Below are 24,449 nucleotides of genomic sequence, written 5' to 3'. Positions count from 1 at the left end.
TTCACAGGCAATTTCAAGGCCATCTAGATCACTAAGTACAGCACAGCTAGTGCACACATCCTGTGGCTCACAGGCTTCAGTCATCTCAAACATTGTATTAATGAAAGGACAAGGGAAGGTAAGATTGCCTCTGTTGATTTACCAGAGAGTTTTACTTCATTTCACAAATGCAATCTGTAAAGTGCAGAGATGTGACTTCAGGTATTAAGGTTGCTACTTCTGGGTTGCCAATTCACATCCAGGCTTTGCCAGAAGTGATTAGTTTTTGTTCACTTGCTTCTTAACCTTCTGAAGTATCTTTGCTAAAGCAGTCTTCAGGTTCTAAAAACACAACCACATCAAGCTAGCAACACCAACACTGACATTCATTGCTACCCTTTTGGGCAGCTGGAGATAGGCTAGAAATCATAGACTGCGTATCATCCGTAAGCTGCACTAGCACAGTGACCTTAGAGCTTCCTTCAAGTCAGTTTTGAACATAAAAACAGTTTTGTTAGGAAGGAAAATGAAAGCTACCAGGAACACACAAGACCTCAATAAAAAACAAACATTTGCAAAATCCACAGCAAAGTCTGGAGAAAGACAGAAGATAGTCGTATCTACAAAAGTAATGTCACTGAAGATGCTTAAAAAGAGAATACAGAAACTATGAATTTAAGCACATAGCTTTTGAACTTGATGAATAAGGTTCTGAATTTGTTTGTTAATAACTTTCTCAGTTAAAATATTTAATATTTCATTTATAACTATTTAACCTGTGAGATGACTCTCAGATATAATTCCATGAAGTATGACCATTGCCATCATTTACAAAATAATGATTTGTTGTCTATATTTTGGGAGCCTACGAGGATGCCATCAGCACAGTAATTTCACTTTTCATTTGAGGGATGTTATATGGCTTGAGAGCTGAAATTCAGTCTTGTAACATCTTTCTAAGTGCAGCAGGTGATGTTTGACTTTACAAAAGGGGAGGATGGGCAAAGAATAAGTAGATGAGAAGTTATCTACCTATGAAGGTCTACTGGTGGTGTTTAAACTTACAACACACATTAACTCTGTTTGGTAGAGGGTGAGAGAAAGCTATCTCCATGAGACCTCTGTCTGTGTGTCTGAAATTAGTAGTACTATCAAGATCTTATATGGTGTTTTTTATCAAACTCATATATGGGAAAAAAAATTAAGGAGAAGAACATCTAAATTTATCTTTCAAGGTTGCTTATTGATTCAAGAACAGACACAAAAAGAATAATTTAGACACCTTCCTATGTGTTTATAATAGTGAATGAATTGATTGCAAAAACCAAAAAGCAAATCATGAGGGTATTCTGCTGAAATTTTCATTTACTTTTGCTACTGGCACATGGCTGACTTTTTTCATGGATTATACTACTCTGTTGACTACACTGTCCAGAAGAAACTGTACATGAATCATTATGAGACCTGAACATGGGCTGTCACACCGTTTTTCTTCCATAAATTAGGGTTTGGGCTTCAGTATTGTTGGAGGGAAAGACAGCATTTACGGACCTATAGGCATCTATGTCAAAACCATCTTTCCTGGTGGAGCTGCTGCTGCTGACGGAAGGCTACAAGAAGGTGGGAAATCCCCCTCTCTCCCTTTTCTCATTTCCAAAGAATGATACCTAAAGGCAGATTAAAGTGAAGGTGAAATGAACCATAACTGTCTTTTACAACTGCATCCATTACCGCATTTGCAAGAGTCCTTTTGAGTACGTGTATGTATCATATAACTTACTGCATGATATAGTAATAGTAATATAGTACAATTTTTCTCATTGAAAACAGGTGATGAAATCCTGGAACTGAATGGAGAATCCATGCACGGATTAACACATTATGATGCTTTACAAAAATTCAAGGTTACGTACTCTCCTTCCAAATCAGTATCTGTCTACACACAACATGGGTGTGAACTCAGCCCATTCAATCATTCATTCATTCATTCTCTTTTCTTTCTAGCAGGCCAAAAAGGGTCTTCTGACACTTACAGTCAGGACAAGCTTCAGCACGCCTCATTCTGCTTCCAGCTGTCTGTCACCCCACTTGTGTCAGTCACTGAACTCCAGTACATGCATAACTAAAGAAAACAGCTCTTTCAGTTCAGAAAGTGCAACATTCTCATTAAATGCTACAAAGCCCAATGACAGGGTCATAATGGAAGTTACCCTAAACAAAGGTAAATGCTAAAATTAACTGAGCACTGGGAAACAAATCACTGATTGACAAAACACTGTTCATTTGCTCTCTGAATGTCTTTCCTCACTAACCTGATTCTTTTCCTGAACTCAGTTTTTTTAATACACAAAATCAGATCTTGGTGCCTGTCAGTGCTAACAACTATCTATCAACAGCAGGATTTTGAGGGCCATCTGTCCTCAAGAGCCAATCATTCATTTTCACTCAAGCATTACATTCATATCCTCCATGTGAAAAAGTAAACCTCTTGGCAACAACTACCAATTATTAAGCACATTATGCAACTCTTACCCATAATTATGCAAGCAGTTAATTTAATTCTTGAAAAGCTTAAACCCAAATAAAATACATATTTATACCCTGTGCTTCTTTCACCTCCAAGTGTCATCATCTTCTATTTATAAACAACCACCTGCAGAATGAAATAAACTTTAAAATATGGGAATATCAAAACAACAAACAAAGCAAAGTCTCGATGAGGTAACAGTATGACTTACCAAACACAGAGTATGGGATCTGACATCAGAGTGATTGTCCAGAGCAAAAAAGGGTAAACTCACAAAGATCTTAAACTGTAATATATAAAACAGAAAGGGGATTAACATGATATAGCAAACAATAGCCACATATCCTAATTTTTGTTTGGTTCCCCACTCCCCCACTTAATTTTTGTTCTTCTTTTCTTTTTTTTTTTTTTTTTTAATTATGTCTCCTTGTAAAGTCATTTGAATTCTTCTGTAATGACAGATAAGTTTGCAAAATAAACCTGCATTGCATTGTGTCTCTGACACACCAGTAGTGAATTGTAAACCAGATGTGGGAACTCCAGAGGCAATATTCATGTGCACTACTTTAATCGTGCGGTGGGGGAGAAATAGAAAGAAAAAAAAGAAAAACCAAACCAGTAGGAACTGCAGCTAATATTGAATACGAAGCGCTTGTGAACACAAGACTGGTTCTGGTTTGTATAGAAAAAAAATAATAAATCGAAGACAGTTTTTAAAAAGGTCTCTCCAATGGTTTCTTTTGACAGTTTATGTCTTTTTTTATTACTATTAATTCTTTCAGAGCCAGGTGTTGGCCTTGGAATCGGGTTATGTAGCATCCCTTACTTCCAGTGTATTTCAGGGATATTTATTCACACACTCTCGCCAGGCTCAGTGGCACATATGGATGGGAGACTCAGGTAGGATGAGAAAGTGTCTTATGTCACAAGCTTTTCATTGTTCCATTTTATAGGTTTATTTTTGACCTGTTTGGGTAGGAAATCATAGTGCCTTCTGGGAGTTTTGGATTTAAAGCATATGCACTATTTGAGGGTATGAGCATGTGTATTTAGGGTATGTGGGATTTTCAGATATACAGCAACCTGGTGAAATTATTGTCTCTTGTCCAGGCTGGACTAGTCTTGAAGTTCTTAGACAAGCTTATAGTATTCTTCCTGGAGAAGATTTACAGATGAGAAAGTATCTGGAAAAACCCAAACATATGGCATAATCTGGCTCGTTTGAGCCCTAGCTTTTCCTGATACAATCTCCTCTAATTCTATCCCTTCTTGCCCAATAGAAATACAGATTTACTGAAATAAGCTTTAGTGGGAGTGTAGAAATTCACCTTGCAAGATTTATGACCAATTAGTAGTGTTGAACATATTTAGAATTTAACAGAATACAGGATTTTCAATGAAGTCTTTTTGATTTAACTTTAGGTCCTCTGTAACACTCCTCTCTACATGCCTAAGACTTTAGCTGAAAGAACTGTGGTCTTAAACTATTTGAAAAATTGTATTATACGAATCAGTTCCTTCAGTCAGTCTCTTAAAGTATGTGAATATTTGCAGTAGAACAGAGAAAGACAGTCTGAGTTTCCATGTGGGCCAAATTTGGACTTCAACTAAAAAGATTCAGTCTAGCAGGATTACTATAGTTTGTCATCAGAATTTTTCTATTAACAAGTTAGTCACATGTAGCAGAAACATAATGTCCTTTCTGAACTTAAATAACACTAGCAGACCATAAAGATGTGAAAAGTGAAGGGTTAACTTGAAAGGAAGGAAAGATGTAGGTGGAAGCAGCAGCTGAGCTGCATACAACAGAAAGATCAGAGCCACAAAGTGTGCATAGCTGAACATTAAGAAAACTCAAAGGTTGCATGCAACAAGGCAGTTAGATCAAAAAAACCCTTGATGTCCAACTTGTTCCCATTCCATTTTATGTAACAGGAACAGAGACATAGCCACATAATCTGTGATCAAATTAGAGATCGACCACATGAATCTGCTTTTTGTATATTTTCACATGGGTGAGACAAGCTTGGGAGAAAATCTGTTTTGTTTACATCCTCACTTTTTTTTTAATATCTCTGTAGGTGTGGAGATGAAATTATTGAAATTAATGAAGCTTCAGTACAAAATACAACTCTTAATGAAGTTTATGCTGTGCTAAGCCATTGCGATCCTGGTGCAGTGCAGATTATTATTAGCAGGCACCCTGAACCACAGGTAGTACACTTTGTATTCTTTCTGACTTTCAATAAAGCACATATTGAGAACTATGTCTAAGTGAGGAAACAGGTGCTAATTTAAAACAGGTGAGAAAATGTTGATAACAAAGGTGCTGATCTCTTTATAAGCATTGCTGCACACAAATGCGAGACATGCACTATCTTAAATATATTCATGTAAGATTTGCAGATCACAGTCTTGCATGAGTTTCTGTGCTGTGAGCAAGGAAACCACAGAAATACACCAAAAAATATTTCTAATGCAAGAAAAAAATCCCAATAATAAGAAAATAATTTGAAAGAGGGAACATACCCCTGCAAAAAAGAAAGAAATGTTTATACACCCATCTTTCAGTAATTAAAATGTAGGTCTTGCCCAGCCGCTATTTATAATTAAATTAAAGCATATTATTCTTGCAAGATTTTTCTACAAAACACTTAACACCAAATACCATATAAATGATTATCAAGTCTAAATTGTTGTATAAATTATAATGAAAGTGTGATATTAAATTATCTCACACTGGTAAATCCAGAACTCCACTTCTAGTGAAATATGCAAAAGAACATTTATCTTTGAAAGATCCCATTTAATCTAAACAACCAATATGAACAGCATATCCATTGATGTACTTCACCTTATACTGGAATATATACAAATATTATGGTGTGCACTTAGCTTTAAAATTAACTGATATGTGATATAACTAGGTATATTCATTTCCATTAGAGGACTGAAATCTTTGTGAAAGGAAAAATTTTTATATGTGACTCATCACTCCACAGCAATCTCATGACAGTATAATGCCATGGTATTTCATAGGTGTCTGAGCAACAACTAAAAGAAGCTGTTGCACAAGCTGTAGAAAACAACAGATTTGGAAAGGAGAGACACCAATGGACTACTGAAGGTAAAGGAATAAGTGCATTCACTGAGACATGGTAATTTTGACTTGAAGATCTATAGAATCAGTACATGCTTTATTAAAATCCTTGGTAACAGTTAAGTAACCCAAGACAGAAAGGAAGAGGAGAAAGCCTTACAGGACAATGCTCCTAATGTGCCTCCTAAGATACATTATCAGAGGGATGAGAAAAGACAGCATCTGTCTGATCACCAGAAAAAAATTTCTGCAAACTTCCTCTCAGTGTTGCTCACCCTTTCCAATTCATAACCCCTGCTTAAAGCTTTTCACAGCTGTCAGTAGGTGACAGGACTATGACACAATGTACGTGATGTCCTGGGGACCGCTTGTTGATCTCCTCATAAAGATCATATGCAGTCATGCTTAGAGCTATTTGCTCAGTTTAGATATGACACCCTTCCACAGTAACATATTGCAATGATACGCCCTTTAAATGTCCTCATTTCTTCTAAAGAACCAAAGGTAATAGAATCACCATCAACAAAACTGTACTGCTGAGAGTATATAGATAGATAGATAGGTATAGGGAAAATGTAACATCATTTTGCTGTCCAAGAATGTAACTGTTGACTTTTCGATCAACAAGCCTTTAGTGCATAAATTATATCTTTGCATCAACTGATGATGGCATTTAGCTGCAAATTTAATCACCTGATTCTCAGAAGCCAGCCCTTTGAATATATCTGAACAGACATTTTGAACATGTTCCTGACACAGGTGTTAGAAAACTGGAAACCAGTTGGCATGGAAGACACCCGTGTGAAAAACATATTGAAAGGAATGCTGCTCATTGCAACCGCAGGACACAGAAGCTAATGACCCGCTCCATCAGTGACAGCAGCTACAACCCTAGGTCCTCATGTAGTAACGGTGCTGCATACCAACTGACTGACTTGAAAGCAAGAGTACATAGCATTGATGTACCAATTACCAGACAACCTGGCCTGCTGTACTCATTGTCTGGTAATAATTCAGAGAGAAATTCCCCTCCTACTTGTAGTGAGGGAGGTCGATCCTTGCAAAACACTAAGAAATCATCAGAGATCCTCGTTAGGAAACCTAAATCATCAAAGCCCAAACCTCCACCAAGGAAATATTTTAAACAGGACTGCACATGTAATGACCAGTGTAACACAGACAGAAAAGGAAAGCTTGTATCGGAAGTGGCTGTATCACCTTCTGCAAGTGTTCAGGTAAAGCAAAATTTGCAAAATTTGTCTTGTGTTTGCCTGTTGGTGAGGCAGGGGAAGGAGGAAGGCAAAGTGACTTAGTATGATGTCAGGAAGAAGGGCAGGGATGAAAGAAAAAGTGTGTATAGAAGGACTGGGGGAGAGGGATGAGGCTCTTCTGTTTTGAAAATAGCACAATGTTCAAACTAAGGTCAGAAGGCAGAGAAGCATCTGAAGGAAATTTTCTTCCATACCAGGAATCTGAGTTAAAATCTCAGTGAGAACAGCAGCAAGAATGAATTTGAGTCCCTCACTGTCCTTGCTCGTGAACACGTGCTACTGGTGGTATCGAGCACTTTCTGGTTCCGTAGAGACCAGGACAGCAATGTGCTCTGGGCTGGGACTGGATGGGTTTGTACAGCCTCTGAAGTCAGACTGGTATGGTTCGTCCTAACCTCAACACTCACAGAGTCAAATCATTCATGAAGTAGAGAAGTTGTGAAACAATTTCTTTGTTTCAGTAGTGGATTTTCATGGGAAGAAAGCACTAACGTTATATACAGAAGGTAATCTTAGGCTCATAGACATTTCTTGAGACTAGGAGGTACTAAATAAACTAATTTAAATTGTTTGGCACATATATTTGTTGATGAACCTCAGTATTTGAAAATTGAGTGTATATTTGTACCTTACCAAATTTCATTTCCCTCTTTTATATAAAATAAAACAGAAAGCGTTTCACATTTGCATGTGTGAGGGATTGTGAGATCTGCATGTTGAAATAAAGTTGTGGTTTGTTTAAAAATGAAACCTCTTTCCCCTAGGTTTAGTAATAACGCCAGTAGAAATGAACTGATCTCAATGCAGTGCAAAACCCCCAAACCAGCTCCCAAGCTGCAGAGATAAAATGATACAGCTCAGACTGAAGTCCACATATAATGCTAATACCCAAGAAATTTTCAATTCAGCACCTCATGTAAGGTCATTCTTTTACCATCCCCTCAGAAGACAGCAGTAGAAACATTCATCAACAGCTACTAGAAAATCAACTTTCAGAAGTAAAATTCAGGGCAGTAAGTACTTGTACTTACCACTGCATGCAACTTACTATTCTTCAGTTATTTTAAGTTATAAGGAGAAAAAAAGCTAAAATTCAAAACAAATAAAGTCTACAAAAAGTCAAGCTCTGTTAATGAAAACAACTTCCTCCAGTAAAACAGTCTTATATCTTGGGGTGATAGCTCCTTTAAGCCCCCAAGAGAGAGGGTTTCTTGCCAGAATGTATTTCAGATTATTAAGAGACGGTTTTATTACTGCTTTTTAATTTTTCTTAACCTTTATTCCCCAAACATGTTGCATTAGTCAGTTTGAGGCCTGCATACCACAGTTTTATGTGGGGGTTCTGTGGACTGTAAGGTCGCTTTTTCATAATGAAGAATGCTTAACTGATTATTTTCGACTGTGCTTTAAATCACATCAGTTAGACGGTAAGTATAACTGCCATCAGTAAAGAGTAAAATCAAAATGTATCTTCATAGTGCTACCAAATTGTCTACTCCACTTACTGAATGTCTGATGCCCATATCTAACAGCAATAGAACACCAGGGCAACTTTCTAGAAGGACCCTAGTAAACAGGGGATGGAGAATGGAGGAAGGTTCTCCTAGAATAAGAAAGTTGTATAACAAACATGACCCCATTACAGAAAAGCTAAGAAATTGTTAAATTACTCATTTTTTCAGGACAATCTCATTTTTCCAGACCTTCACTCTCTGTCCTGTTTGGTTTTGGTTCCTATTAGTAATCCTGAAGCTTAACTACATAGCAGAAAGCACTTCCAGCGTCACAGCAGAGCAGATGTAACTTGGTGTCATTGCTTACAAGGGAAGCAAGTAATTCCAGAACATGTGTTAATGATGTTGAAAGTGGCATTTACTGCAACTTCAAACTAATCCTCTCACCCTATGTTTCCAACAACAAAAAAAAAAAAAAAAAAAAAAAAAAAAAAGAAAAAAAAAAAGGGAGAGCTCTGAAACCACAGTAACAATTTACTTTGCCCAGCTTGTGCTTAAGGTCAAAAGGCTTCAGAAGAAAAAGTGTTTCATATGAAGCTAGAGGAAAGTTGCTTGACTAGTTTGCAAAAGTCTACTGAATGGCTAATTTTACAAAAATTGAAAATTATAATAAACTCAAAGACTGCCTATTATAAAGTTCATTACTAATTTTTTGAGATGTTAATTGAATTTTTTCATAGTCTGTTTACAAGTGTAACCATAAAATATCATGCCAGCACTCTTGAAATATAGAACAAATTAAATCCAATGAGGATTACATGCCAAGCAGAAGTGAAAGCTTGATTTCTATTCAATATATCTTATCAGATTAAAACTAAATGAAAATAAGGGTGGTTTTTTTCAGATTCATATATAGCGTGGTTTGTGTAATTACATTCTGACATACTTCTATTTCCTGTTTGTTCAGGAGGAAGCTGAAGAACCAATGCTAGAGGGACATCAAACTGATGTAACCCACCGTGTCTTTACCACTTCTCCTACAGCACATGATACTGAACACATAACTGCTGTTCCACTGGACAGAGATCAAGAAAGAAAAGCAAACTTAGGTATGTTTAATTCCATGAACTTTTCTTTGCAGCTAAATGTAGCATTTAGTTTGGATTCCAAAATGGGTATGAGCTGACTTTTTCTTTTTCTTTCAACATAGACTTCAACACATATCCATAAGTTTCGGGGTGAACAGGTGAAATTTCAAATTATTGATTAATCTTTGAAAAAAGGGAAACTATATTAAAAGCAGCATAACAGATGATTTATTGTAAAAAAGTGTTTATGGACAGGTATACTATTGCTGTATTTTTTTCAGATGAAACTGTTTATTTATATTGAAAAACTGATATTAAAGGTTAGTTTTAGCATTTCTAAAGAACATTTTTATAGTTTCAAGGCTGGAGTATTACAATGGTACAAACCACTGATGATAAGTTAATATTTTGTTGTGCTAGTTAGAATTAAGGAAAATTAGTGTTAAGGGAACTAGAAAATCTCAAGAGGTCTCTTACAACCTCTCTGTAATTCTGTAACACCTGGCTCAGATAATTAAAAAAAAAGCCTTAATATTTTTTTTTATTTACACTAAAGCAGATAACAGTAACTGTGCAACTGTGCACAAAGGTCTGCTGCCATTCAGCACTACCATGTCTAATACTAAAATGCTTAATCAATCTGTAATGTAAAAAATATTCCTACATTAGAATTAAGTTTTTACTTACTAGAAAAATACAACTGGAAACGCCTGAAAAATTTAAGGAAGCATAAATATTAATCAAAGATCTTAATGGGAGAGTCTTTTTAGAGCCGGATATACTTATAAAGTTATGAAAGAAAAAATATTTTTTAAAGAATTTACTGTAACACCAGCTTTTTCAATAGGCTACAAACAACATTGTAATTTTAGCCATTTTAACTGTTATAGCCTGTATCATGACATCAGCACCCAAGAAATTCAGGTTACCTTTAAAAGTTGCAGGTCCTTTAGAAAAGGTATCTTGTATATAAGCACAGAAGAGCCTTGGTTTTCAGTTAATTTCAGTGTCAGGATTTGACAGATCAAGAGTCATGAATTTTAAACAAGTTTAAACTTTTTAGAAACTTAAAAAAATACATATTGGAAGGTTGAATGGAATTCAAATTTAATGAGTTAATAACAACGCATGTATAAGGGATGGTGGAGAAGTAGGAGACTTGCTTATAATCAATGTTTCTCCAATACAGGGAATCCACTTTCATCGGTACAAAGGCCTATACTTAAAAGACAAGCACGGGTAGATTATAGTCTTGATACAACAACAGAAGACCCTTGGGTTAAAATTTCTGACTGCATAAAAAGCTTGTTTAATCCTACCATGAGTGAAGACAACGTCCACTTAGATTTGCAAGCTGGCATCGACACAAAGAAGGAGAATGAAAATCGAAGCAGCTCAGAGACAGTTCTGAAGAGATCAGAATCAGAAACAGTCAGTTCAAAAGCGCTAAAATCAGATGAAAATGACAGTGTGAAAAAGGGTCCTCCTGTTGCACCTAAGCCAGCCTGGTTTCGCCAAAGTCTGAAAGGATTGAGGAAAGCAAGTTCAGATCTAAAACCACAGGCAGATCAAAGTCCTCCTGACCTCAACAGCATTTCCAGCAGAGAACTGCAATCCAGCTTATCCCGTATCTCTCCTAGGGGATCATCAATAAAACAAAGAATAAGCTCATTTGAATCTTTGAGTGCTCCACAGTCACCTGAAAAAATACATCGAAGGTTTAGCCTGAAACCATCAGTCCAGAAAGAACACCCTCCCACTGCAACAGGGTCAGAAGCGGCTCCAGCCCATTTAGACCAAGCCTATCTCCAACATTGTGAAACTAGCCAGCACCGGTCACATGTGGTCACGGGTACAAAGAGCCTAGACAGATCCTCCTCTCCCAGGAAGGTCCTGGAGGCTAGTTCAGAGAAAAGCAAGAATGCCAACACTGAAAATTCCTCGTGTCTCTTAACTACAGAAGACATTGCAACTTCCCATCTTGTATCAGCAGCAAAAGCACACAGCCTAAGATCACGAAGCTTCCCACTTACTGATACCCAGTCTTGTGAGATGATGAAGGCATATAATGAAAAGTGCAGCAAAATCTATTCCATCAGTAGCCACGTGTCATCTGCTTTAATGAAATCTTTGCTTTGCCTTCCTCAGTCTCCAGCTTCTTCTGGAAACAATGCATGGGAAACCCTGGACACGCTGTCTCAGTCCTCTGTGGAGGAGGACGGGACTTCTCTCACACCTGCAATTGAGAGTCACCACCTGGATACTGGGTTTTCGCTAAAGTAAGATACCATATTTAAAAATCAGATTTACAGATCAGCATTGGTGAGCATCTGTGCTGATCTGCTGACAGATTAACATTTAAAAGGTAGTAGTACACAATAGTATACCACAGACTAAGTTAAGAACTTTTTAGAGCACAAAAGCTAAATGACTCACACAACAGACTTCTTTTTAATTTGTATTATATAACCACATGCATATTTCAAACTTTCTCCTACTTAAGGAGTAATATTTTTAGCATTTCCATGATAAAGGAAATTTAAATACATTTTTGCCTGCAGCCAAGAGATTATTCTTATTCTTTTATGTGATGGATCCTGTATTTGTAATACTTATTATAGGAGCTCCCACCTCAATTAAATGCTAATAAGATCAAAAGATGACTGCTCCAAAATTGCCTGTGCTATACTTTTGTAGGTATGTTCTTTCATAACTCAATGTTTCTTTTTTATTCTTGTCACAATGGGACAGCCTCTCCGAGTTGAGAGAATATACTGTCAGCCTAGCAGACAACGAGAAAGAGGAACAGGAACACGGCTCACCTCAAACATCCGGTGTGTCAGGGCAGTCCGTCATCTCTCTGCTCTCCCCTGAGGAGTTAGCAAAGCTTATAGAGGAAGTCAAATCACTAGATGAAGAAACTTTAAAGGTAAAAGCTGCATTTTCTTTTTCTGCATGATTTCAGAAAGCTGTAGAGTGAATGCACCTAGTTAATCTTTGCAACTTGATATCATAATAAAGACATCAGTCATCTCAATATGTACCAGTAGTAACGTTTAGCTCTTTTGATCAAAATTCTTGAAGAAGTCTTCAAAGATAACTAAGCAAGAGTAATATCCATTTAACTAATGGGGTAACAGTTATTCAGCCAATAAGGTCGGCATATGGAAAAGTAGACACTGATATTTTGGAGGCCTTTCTTTTTATTTGGGTTGCCAGTCTGTGACAATGCCTCATTGTTGGGACCTTTAGTTTTACTGGATTCATATAGAATTGCGATAAAGCTCAAAATAAGTCAAAATCAAGGTTTAAATGTGTGTATTCCAGAACTGTAAAGACTTTCAAAGACAGCTCATGCTCAAAGAAGATAGATAGCATCCAGAGCTCTGCACTGAAAATGGTTCAGCTTCTGCTGGCAGCTATGCACTTGCTGTGTTAAGACACTCCAAGCTGTGCAAAAGCAGCATCACCTGCACCAATGAGCCTAAGCTAATGTAGTTTTTTTCTCTTAGCTAACTGCAGTGGCACATCTCCCTGGTTTGGGTCTGTAAAGCACGGAGCGTGGGTAGTGAATTCATGTCTGCCTATCAGAACACCCGGCAGACACGTTCTCATGTCAAAGACAAATTCTTACAGACATCAAACTTTGCTAGTATGTTACAATCAAAAAAGCAGTTTGACAAGCAGAATTTATGAAAGCCAAGTCTGGTATCAATTTGTGTTTGTTGTCAATATCCCATGTCGATATTTTTGGTCTGATTAGCAGTATAAGCTGTGTTGCAACGTTGCCCTCAACAGGACATTAGCCTCTCTCATATCAAGTGGTCTGTTTTCATGGAATTTTCAGGACAATCTCTGAGCAGCACGTACCCTCTGCATGGTTGCAGCCGGCCAGTGGATTCAGTTGTGAAAGGAAACAAGATACAATATCAAAAGATAAAACTACAAATGCTCACATATTGAACATGATCATGAAATTGTGGTCGAGAAGGCACGTTTCCTTAGGAAACTAGGTTAAACAGGAGTTGTTGCCCTATACAAGAACAACTTTTGGATGACCCAGTCAGAGACAGCTTAGAACACTTAAATAAAAATGAGAAGCAATTTTTAAGCTGTGACACTTGTATCCATGTGAGTCGCATGCCACATTCTTTTGCCACTTTTTTTATGAAAAGGTCCTCTAACATGATTAAACAGTATTTTCTGTTTCTACAGTACACATACTCTTTAATATTACTCAATTTATGGTCCAAAACCAACTGATAGACGGTTTACCAATCCAGAACAATTTCAGACACAGAACAGCATTTTACAAAACAGGTAACTGGTAGGTAAATTTAATCAAAACCAAATACTAAATGTGTCTCAGTGTTATGCTTATGCCATGAAGTTTCATTATAAAATGCACAAAGGGCAAAAAAACCCAACATGCTGATTTTCCAGTCATCTTGGCATATATATTGGGAAGTTCTTGACTCCTATTTCTTTCTTTGCCTAGGAATTTGATGATATTCACGTTACAATTTTGCATAAAGAAGAAGATACCGGGCTTGGATTCAGCCTGGCAGGGGGTATTGACCTAGAAAACAAAGTGATAACAGTAAGTAGCGTCTTAAAAAAATACTCCAAAACCAACTACTCTATCTAAAAACATGTAATTTACTGGTTTTCCACTACAACAGTTGGCTTTTGGCATAATCAAAGTAGGCAGCTGTACTGATAGTCAGAAGAATGGTCTTAATGGGTGAAAACAGGATGATTCTGCAGAGAGCTGCCCTCTCCAGGTGACTGGCAGTGGTGTGCTGTCTCCTTGGGTGCTATACTCCCCAACAGCTCGAAAGCCATGGCAGAACAACACACAGCTCTCAGGGGGAAGTAACCAACACCTAACTGACATGCAGGGTGGTCAGGAGGAATGAGGCGAGCACGTAGACACGAGCAGGTAGACACGTAAGGAGTCTCGAAGCTGGAGACTCTCTTTACTCCTTCCTCCCACTAGCAGAGCAGAGAGGGTTGGGAAGTAGCAAACACAAGGTACATACCACAGGCAGTAAGGTTTTGGCCATCTGAGTCCAGGGCTAAACGGATTGCCTAGCTGCTTGAGGAGGGCTGTGCACAGGAGAACTTCTCTGTAAAAATCTGTTCAGCCCTCACTCCTGAAAAGTGCTAGAAGCAACTTGTTCCTGGCAAAGAATGGAAAATGCACATGGTGAAGAGTATTAATTGAGTGATTTAATGATTTGTCCTTTTTTTTTTCCTCTTTTTTTTTTTTTTTTGTGTGTGTGTGTGGTGACTGGGCTCTTCAATAGGTTCACAAAGTGTTTCCCAATGGACTAGCATCTCAGGAAGGAACTATTCAGAAAGGAGATGAAGTACTATCCATTAATGGAAAGTCTCTTAAAGGTGCAACTCACAACTATGCCTCAGCAATCATGCGACAGGCTCGACAACCCAGACAAGCTGTTGTTGTCACTAGAAAAGCTACAGATGGGGAAAAAAATCTAAGTGTTTCAATCAGCTCCAGTACATCTTCAGTAACAAGTGATGCCTCCCAAGAGTCTGGTAAGTTCAGTGGCATTACCTTGCAGCCCCCATTTGCTAAGTGTTTACTCATGAAGTGAAGTCCAGGTGTTCATAAAGTAGCTCAGCATTGGCTGTGTAAATCTGTGCGCCATGATTAAAGACAGCATGCTTAAAAGAATATTCCTGAAATAGACATTTGGCATAACTTTGTTGGAAAAGGAAAGAATTAATGCATGACTAAAATAAAACAAGCCTCTGAAAAAAACCGTGTGATCCTCTGTAAGAATTTCTGTAAACATACAAGGGTTATTATTGTAGTAACACAACTAATTGAAGCTGTAATAACAACTCTGTGAACATCAATTCCTTAATAGTATGAGATTCCAGTTTATAAGGCTTTTTCTCTGTGAAAGAGAATTTTGGTTTGAACAAACAATGTGCTATTGTTTGATATAGCAGGTGGCTACATCTGAAACATAGCAAGGTCAGATTTTTGCAGAACCTTTCTTCCTTAAGATATTTTTGTGGCTTTTTTCTAAAGTATGATCTGGACATCTGTAGCTTCATTTACATACTGCAATAAACATTAGCAGCTTTGTAGTTGATAACAATTTCTAAACAAACATCAAGTCAAGTATGTTTACCTTAAATTTTGTTCACTGAACAATTTTTGTAATTCTAGTAAATGTCACCAGCTTTCATCTTTATATTTCCATTCTGCTATGAATTCCAGCACAGCTTTCTCTCCCCAGCACCCCAGAGGGCCTTACAATGACAAAAAGAGGAATTAAAGGCTATAGTTTTCTCTTTCGTTTGGCAGTTTATGGTGCCTTTGCAAACAAAACAGAAGTTCATTTTTTGTGGCAGATGTTTTAGCTCTTCAGGCTATGCAGTGCCCATCTGCTAACCTTCCATTTTTTTCCAGCAACTGAAGATACAATCTGCACTGTAAGTCTTGAAAAAACACCTGCCGGTTTAGGATTCAGTCTGGAAGGAGGGAAGGGCTCTATTCATGGAGATAAACCCATCATCATCAATAGGATATTTAGAGGTAAATACACTTAAATATGTACATGGCAGGTTCTTAGCTGACGCAAACTTGAGCAGTTCATAACCAACTGCTGATTTATAGACATGAAAATGGTATTTTTTGTAAATGGAGCATTATTCTGTACAGTGCCAGTAATTTGTTGCCTGCTGAGACCAGGTGGTTTATACCAAACGTGCTGGTGATACTAAGTGAAAGATATATTAAAGCCTCCTCCACCTGCAGAATTAAAGGAAATTCATTTTCTTTCTCCAGGGACTGCGTTAGAACAAAGCGGCCTTGTTCAGCCTGGTGATGAGCTATTACAAGTGCACACAACTGCCATGCAAGGACTCACTCGTTTTGAAGCATGGAACATAATCAAGGCATTACCTGATGGCCCCATCACAGCTATCATCAAGAGGAAGAATCCAAGCTCTGTTACCACCAAGTCATCTGAAACTTTGTAAGAGGAGGAATTACACTACTGCCAACATTACAAACAAAAAAGGATTTCATTACTTGCAGCCATTTGGCTAGCATAGCAAGATACTCAGCGCATATGAAAAGTACATGATTGTACTGCCAGTTAACAGAGCAAGCTATCTGGGATAAACTAAGATGTGCACAAAATATGCATGATTCTTATTTCAACATTCAGAAACAGCTGTTACAAAGTGCAGAATTATAAATAACAACTTTATTAATAATATACTGGTTGTAATAAAACACGTGACAGCTACAATACTATCCTATTCTAAGCTATTAACTTAAATACTAGAAGCACATTCTGTGCTAAGTCTCCAGTCCTATTCTACAAGTCTTGCTCCCTGCCTTACCTTCCCAGGAGGAAGAAATAAGTCTACCAGCCTACAGCTAAACATTGCCTTAGAGAATGTGTAAAGCTTTAGAGAATGTGTAGAGGGCAGAGAAAGTGGAATGCAATTTTGAGTGTCAAAACAACAACGTGCCCTAGAAAACTCCAGCTTTTCTATTCAAACCACAGAACATCCAGGACAGCCAAAACCTGTCAAGGTTTGTACTACTAGTTGACAGAACCATCTCAACTCCATCAGGCCAACACAGGGTTGGCAGTGGGAAAGGAGTATCTCAGGGTATTGCAAGAGTGAGGCAAGAAGCTTAGGGTAATATAATGGTTTTCCTGACCTTCCTCTGGCCAGAAGTCTCAGAGGACTACAGCAGGAGAGTAACAATTTAGAACCAAGTCTTACCTTCTAACCACACAAATTTTTTGAAATGTCTTTGCGTTCATTTTGTAAGGGAAAGTACTAGTGAGAGTATTTGGGAATCAGAAGTTCTGAAGCCAAATATTTATTTTGGAAATACTAAATAACTTGGCAAGAAATCTGTGCTTCGAATGCTGCTGTTGGCATTTTGGTGGTGCTCTCTAAGCACTGTATGGAATTCTACCATGCATGCACATCTATGGCAAGATGGTCTTTTGCATCCATTTGGTCTTCTCTGACACACTCCACACTAAAGGGAGAGATGAAACGTCAGGATGGAAGTAGAGACTCGCCAGCTGAAAGTCAGATGACTGCATTGGTTATTGTTCTTTGGCTGTTCACCTTCCCACAGTTGGGAATTTGCTGCACCCATCTTCGGTTACTTAATTTCACCAAACCATAAACTGCAGGAGTTCAGAAGCTACCTTCTGTGCACTTAACATGATGTCACAGAAACAGCAATTGAAAGAAAGGAAAAGAGGATGGACAGGAGAAGGTATTAATTGAATCCAGGCATACAACTTGCTTTGGCCTTTCCTCCCAAGACAATTCTATATTAATTCTTGAAAGAATATTCTTGACGAGCCATCTACCCCCACACTTCCAAACCCCTTCTCAACTGAGTTGTCTTTTCTGAAAAACAACCAAACAGTCCTCAAAACATTTCTATGAATTGGGTAGCAACCAAAATGGGAGAAAAAAGTTAGAGAGCATCTTTCTTTTTTAACTGGTACTTACATGAAACTCTGAAAATTTTTTTAACTATTATTATTGTTTAGATTTTAACTTAACCTGTGCTATTGGCTTAGGCTTAACGAAGTCTAAAGGCCTGGTGCATATAAAAGATTCTAAGATTTTTCAGCTACTTGCCCATACTACCAATATAGGAAAAACATGATTTCCATACAGAAAAGCAGGTCTGAACTCTAGCACTGTTAAGCTATTTCCTGTGAAAGACAGATCATGCTTTTTAGTTAGTTGCATAACTGCAACACCACAGATGGGACTAACTACAGCCATAGCACAGAACGCCTTAATTACTTCAATGCCATCCGCCGAAGGTGTCCTTACCTGAAAGAGCTATTAAATTTCATCAATTTAAGAAATGACATTGAACCACCAAGACAGGTTTGATCTTGTTTTTTTTTTCCAGAGGTGCTCCTCTCACTTCACTTCCAAAGTTTTTCAGGCTTTTTTGCATGCCTCTGCATTTCCTGGCATCTGCCAAGATCAAAAGAAGTCAAAACATACTGTGTGATAGGCAGCATGTCTCACTGGGGAGTCCTCCAAGATCTTACAAGATGATCTTTGCCAAGACATTTCCATCTCCAATTTGGCAGGTCAGAAGGCTGAATGTTAAGGGCTCTTAATTCCTTCTGGATAGAAAGCGTTGAGCACTCAGAAAAAAGGATCCTTAAGTTATTCCAAGGAAGAGCCTCACCTACCACCTGTATTGCTCAGAGCAATAGAACAGAAAATACTAAATATATAGTAAATAGCTAATAAAAAGCCCCATTGTCTGAAAAAGGTTTACTTGGAGGAATAACGAGTGCTGACCTGAGCTCTGCTCCTTGAACATTTTGCTAAATTAATCATAATCCTGCAAAGACTTGCTGGGATAGTACATTTCATGCCTAACAACTTCAGTGCATTTAGATAAATACGTATGAACCTCTATAATATCAGGGCCCAAATCTCTCCTCAGTAGATTTGTTACTCTTCCTAAGTACAGAAAACAGCAATTGGAAATAAAAGACCAACTAAGGGCAAAGAAGCTAGGACGGTGAGTGTTCTCACTAAAACACTTCTATCCTCAGTTAATGGGGAGTGTAAATGGGAGTGAAAGCTTTTCCCTCTCGTTGACTTGAAATTCAGAGAAATGCTGGAAGTCTAAGTCGCTCTTAAATTTCCTTGATGGAAAAGCAGGTGCATGAGGAACCATTTTAAAGGATGATACAGGAAAACCAGCAAGATGTAGCAGAAAAATATTTATTTCATCACACTGATAAAAGCTTTTTGTATCTTTGTACACAAAGGACACTACGTTAAAAACCGTTTCCTTGAAAAATCTGTTCCATAGGGTGAGACTGACAGTGGGAAACTTTGTATGCAAGTCCATGCCCTATACCAAATATAAAACAAATACAGGGACAGAAAGCAGAGCGTATTAACCTTGTTAACTAATCAAGTTACAGCATTAAAATCACAACCTGCATTTAAATTCCTAATTCACCAATTATTTTACCTTTTGTAATTATATGTAATCTATAGTAATGTCTGACATTCCTGCAGTAACCAGCACTATAAATATTTTCTAAAGCTAGACACATCACTGCACACAAGATCAGGAGCTGATTTCCCAAGATAGTGCTATGAGGCAAATCAAGTCTTAGGAAAAAAAAAAGCAACATCCTCACGGCCTGTTAAGACAAAGCTACAGAAAGTTTATTTACCTGTTAATACCTCGCACCGCAAGAGACCAAAAACCATTAAAGCGCAGTTCAAAATAGTCATTTCAAGCACAGTTTAAGAAATGACAAGTAAAGTGCTTCATTTATTGCCACTACAACAGTGCAGTTTGTTTCATGACTTTGTGGGAATCACTGGTTTTGGTACAAAGGGGAGAAAGGAAGAGTGTCTATTTGCCAGCCCACAGACCTAGGAACGAGTTTGCACTGCTAAACCTCAATTTAGGTAAAAAAGCATTAAGGCGTATTTACCATTAGTACTGCTGGAAAAAGCAAGTGGGATCCTCCACACAACCCAGTTTGTTTTGGCTTTTACATTTGCTGGCTTGGACCCACAGAAGCATCTTAGCAGCTATATGAGTGCTGGCAGCACAAGAGCTACCTCTTTTTCTGGGGAAAGAACATTGTTCCGCAGGAGCCTATGGGGAGCTGCAGAGACAAACCAGGACTGACCTGCACCTGGCTAACGCTGTAGTGCTAAGTGGATTTTACCAATGCCCTTCCTCACAGACCCTGACAAGAATATGGCCAAGAACAGATCCAGTATGTGCATCTTCTCCCTGCAGACAGCCACCAGTGCTGCCTCCAGGATTATTCTGGGCTCTGGAGTGGTATTTTTCCAATAATGAAAATGAACAATACATATTAGAAAAGAATGTGCTGGTTTACATAAAGATAACTAGAAAATGCTGTTTTAAAAGTTTACTCAAGTCGTTGTTCACCTTTCACCTTTCCTAAATATCTTTGCTGGCAGAACGGTCCTGTAGGCCAACTTCCTATTTCTACCCTCAAGCTGCCAGATTTTTTCCTGGGCTGGTGAGATCAGCAATTGGTCTTTTCATGCTTTTAATGCCTTAACAGCTTTGGTCAGGTTACTGTAAAATCCAGCTATGTTGGCTGGAAAGAAGGAATCCACCACCGTCTGGGGAAGATAGCCACCAAGATCAGTCTGAAAGAAACTGAGGAGTTCAGTCCTGTCTGGCTCCCTGCAAAGACAATGCAAGTGTTTTTATAGTCAGCAGTTTAAAAGCATTAAGAACTTTACAATAACTCTCATATGTATAGTCTGAGGATTGATATTTCTAAGTACTTTTTAGTTTTTAAATCAAACAACAGGCATCAATTCCAAATGTCAATGAATGTGGCTATCCCCGCGCATCAAGTTAAACTAGGTACACGAACTAATTAGGTACGTGACTGTTTATAAATTATGGCAGTGTAATAAACAACCAGATACCAGTTTACCAAAAGTTAAAGGCCATACTTCTATGTCCTGCTGAATTTCTGCTTAAGAGGTCAGCAAGAATCCTACCATCATGATGGTTCTTGTAACATTAAAGACTTCTGTCCAGGAAATGGAGACTAATACATTCCACAAAAGAAACAGAACAAAAAGGGCACTCAGTCATAATGATTATCAGTCAAAGGAAGACAGAAACATGCCAATTCCAAGAGCCTAGAGATCACAGGTGGCTACATACGCATTAACACAGCACACAGCAGACAAGAATGGCTTTAGAATACACAACATTGAAATGGATTGTTTCTTACCCTGGAAGAGGTATACAGAAACAGCCACAGGGATAATTAAAACCTCTCACAAAATCTGGTTGAGGAGGACACAGTGGGTGTTCCACATTGGTGGCTATAAGAAAAAGCGTACAAGAAAAGTGTCATTTTCACAGAAGATGGGAAATAGACCTTGGTACCCAAAGCACCACTTGAGAAGCAAACTCACTGTCTGAGAATATATTTAAGAAGAATGACAGCATAACCTTTTCAATGTGGGGCTGTGCCACACAACTGGTCAGAAAAGATCATTAAAAGGAACCACTCTAGTCACTGAATAGGGAAATCAAAGAAGTGTTTAATTCAGAAGCAGTTGTCACTGAGCTCTGTGCTAAGCATCAAGACACTTGAGGGAGTTTCACTGAACCCATGTTGTGTGACAGCACTACTTTTCTTGAAAGGTCATTCTAGCTACTTCCAACAAATCAATGCCACAGAGGTATATGCCACTTGACTACTCAGAAGCTGCACTCCAGCAATTCTTGGCAAGGCACTCCTGAACAGGATGGGAAAATAGGACAGCTAAACAGTGGGGCAATAAAACCACCGACTTGTAACAAACAGGATGAAAGTGAAAAAACAAAAGAAATGTCCTTCCACACAGTGGCAGCCCCTTATATGGTTTCACAAGAACAATTATATCCACATACAGGAGTGGTACATTTATTCAATAGTTTCACCAAAACCTAGAGGCTGTGCAGAAAATGTTAAACCAGGATCTAGCCTAAATGGGACTCCTTTTATGTAAATTCTTAAAACACCACCACCACACACACAAAAAAACAAACCCAGAACTTAGCAGTAAATTAAATACTTACTCAATCTCGAAAGCATAGCAAGGAAAGAAACCATAGATCAACAGTATCATTATTATCTGAACATTAAGATGACTTACACACTCTGACAACAACAATGTAAAGAGACCAGTAGTATTTTATCTTCTGATCAAGATCAGATCAACAAGTACTGAACAACATGTTACTTATTATTACTGGTAGCTGCCGGTTACCTCCTAACATAACATGAACACGTTAAGACCACAAGCATCTTACCAGCAGACAGCATCATCCCATCTTCATACTGTTTGATTAGTACCACATCCACAAATTCTCTTGGGGAAATAATCCTCATGAAAGCTGAAGGTGTTGTGGTTCTGCATACAGAGACAGTCTGGAAATCACAAAACAGTTATGCCAGTTGATGCTTTAAAAAGTACAGCAGAAACCCCCCTGTACTTTCTGGTACTCTTTCAGTTACGCTTTCTACACTTATCAAGGAGTTCTGTTACACCCTTTGTTGAACAAAATGCGAATCAGCACAGTCAAAAGGCACCATGGTACGTTGACCAAAGACAGTTTAATGGAGAAAAACAGAGTGCTGTTGCGTTGCTTCCACGTTGATTAAGAACGGATACCACAAAGGATGCTGAAAATCAAATCTGACACATCTGTGCTCACAGAACAGTTAACAAAGATAACTTCCTGATACCCTATCACAGGGAATACAGCTTGATACACTGGAGAAACCTTAACACTACCATCCCCTTTTGTGAGGCTCTGCGGCGGCAGGCTCCCCAAAACAGAGGTTTCCACTACACTGGTAAAGTGCTGGCAAGCCTAGTAAAGTCTACAAGTTTCAAGTGGCGGGCTGCAACATTCATGAAGTTGAAGTTTGTAATTAATACTAAATGCCTGTAAGACTCCCCCAAGAAAAATAATCTTCCCATAACTTCCACTGAACATTCCTGGGACTGGCTGTGTTTGCACCCTGGCTGCCTCTGAGCACCTGCATTCACTTCAGAATTTGGGACCTAAATACAATACCCTATCAAGGTTCTGACACGCTGTAAAGAAAAACAGACTGCATAACTGCAGCAGCAGAAACTACTGCATACATAGCATTTTCATCTATAATACTCTGTGTACAGCATCTCCATTTTAACAATGGAGACACTGAGGCAAAGCACTGGGTCCCAAGGTCAGTTTGCCAGTAAAAGGCAGAGTGCGGCATGCGCGGTGCAGAGCATCGCGTGCTGCTGTGGTGAAAGATGGGGCCAGAATTAATGGCTGATGACATGAACGCTTCGCTGCTTATCTAAGTCTACGTATTCAGAAAACCTTCCTTTTCCCTCGCAAACAGCTTGTTAAAAATAATCACGCTTAGCTTGATTTGCAGCATCTACAACAACGTAGATTACACATTCACATATTTTGAGTATGCGGTATTCAGCCAAGAAGGTATTAGTAGCTCCTTTCAGAATGATAAACCATTATTTAGAGAACATAAGGAATCTGGGGGGACACGCTAATCATTCCTAATCCCAGTACTGTCAGCTTGATCCAGACAGGTTGTACAGTTTCTTGGACCTTTTTAACTCCCTGCACACACGTTGGCTGCCTCACGCAGCGCTACAACGGGAAGGTCTGTGCAGCACCGGTGCTGCTGAACACAACGCTGCATCCATCGCACCAGAACAGCTTTTACAGAACTTACATCGCTGATGGCTTCGACGACCTCAAAGTCCTTCACGTTTTGGTCCCACTTGGTCCTGAGCCCGCCGGCCACCGGCTTTATGCATTCCCAGACATCCCGGGGGCTAGCAGGCAGGATCCCCTCCGCCCTGTACCTACGGCGGCACGGAACGAAACCGAAACGAGCTGTTCTCCCCTGCCCGGCCCCCGCACCCCGCGGCGCAGGCGGCCCCGCACCCGGCCGCGCCGGGCCTACTCACACGTTGCCAGCGAACTCCACCGAGGGCCTCCAGGACACCGAGACCTCGCTCTGCGGGAAGGGGCAGCGTTCAGCCGCCGCGGCGGGCCGGCCCCCGCCCCGCCCCAGCCCCCCGCCCCGCCCGCTCACCGTGCGCCGGCAGCCCCGCCAACCGCCGGGGTCCCGCCGGTAGCGCCCCATCTTCTCGGCCGCCGCCTCCGCCAGCCCCGCGTAGTCCATGGCCGCGCAGGGCGCAGCCGCCGCTCGGCCACCGCCTATGAGGGCGCCGCGCGCGCACCGCCCCCGTGGGCCGATGGCGGCGCCGCCCCCTCACCTGAGGGGCCGTGCGGGGCGGCGGGCCCGCCTCGCCTCGCCTCACGGCGGGGTGGGGAGGGCTCTCGGACAGCCGGTAGCACCGGGCCTCCCATCCGGGCAGCAGCCTGAGCGGGAACGAGCCGCCGGGCGACGGACAGCTGCGAGAACGCGT

The 24,449-nt window shown here is 39.5% G+C and overlaps 2 protein-coding genes across 2 annotated transcripts in view; one reads left to right on the top strand and one right to left on the bottom strand.

The window, feature by feature from the left end:
- The window catches only part of IL16 (interleukin 16), a 32,094-nt gene extending 15,375 nt beyond the window's left edge, over nt 1–16,719 (top strand). The window contains exons 6-20 of the mRNA XM_056346371.1: nt 8–118; nt 1,485–1,599; nt 1,810–1,883; nt 1,987–2,200; nt 3,289–3,406; nt 4,588–4,720; nt 5,546–5,633; nt 6,366–6,841; nt 9,299–9,440; nt 10,609–11,698; nt 12,171–12,348; nt 13,918–14,019; nt 14,729–14,981; nt 15,868–15,993; nt 16,246–16,719. Of these exons, the coding sequence (XP_056202346.1) occupies nt 8–118; nt 1,485–1,599; nt 1,810–1,883; nt 1,987–2,200; nt 3,289–3,406; nt 4,588–4,720; nt 5,546–5,633; nt 6,366–6,841; nt 9,299–9,440; nt 10,609–11,698; nt 12,171–12,348; nt 13,918–14,019; nt 14,729–14,981; nt 15,868–15,993; nt 16,246–16,439 (3,414 nt within the window). The 3' untranslated portion in view covers nt 16,440–16,719. The remainder of the gene's footprint in view (nt 1–7; nt 119–1,484; nt 1,600–1,809; nt 1,884–1,986; nt 2,201–3,288; nt 3,407–4,587; nt 4,721–5,545; nt 5,634–6,365; nt 6,842–9,298; nt 9,441–10,608; nt 11,699–12,170; nt 12,349–13,917; nt 14,020–14,728; nt 14,982–15,867; nt 15,994–16,245) is intronic.
- A 1,278-nt stretch (nt 16,720–17,997) lies between these two features.
- STARD5 (StAR related lipid transfer domain containing 5) lies at nt 17,998–24,351 on the bottom strand. Its single transcript, XM_056346372.1, has 6 exons — nt 24,113–24,351; nt 23,985–24,034; nt 23,747–23,879; nt 22,306–22,423; nt 21,236–21,329; nt 17,998–20,670 (listed from the first exon to the last, which is right to left on the bottom strand). Exons 1-6 carry the CDS (start codon nt 24,200–24,202, stop codon nt 20,523–20,525), a joined length of 633 nt encoding a protein of 210 aa, XP_056202347.1. The 5' UTR covers nt 24,203–24,351; the 3' UTR covers nt 17,998–20,522.
- Between the last annotated feature and the right edge of the window lie 98 nt (nt 24,352–24,449).

This window comes from Falco biarmicus, chromosome 7 (assembly GCF_023638135.1).
Source record: "Falco biarmicus isolate bFalBia1 chromosome 7, bFalBia1.pri, whole genome shotgun sequence".
Lineage (NCBI taxonomy): Eukaryota > Metazoa > Chordata > Aves > Falconiformes > Falconidae > Falco > Falco biarmicus.
This window is presented reverse-complemented; position numbering and strand designations above follow the sequence as displayed.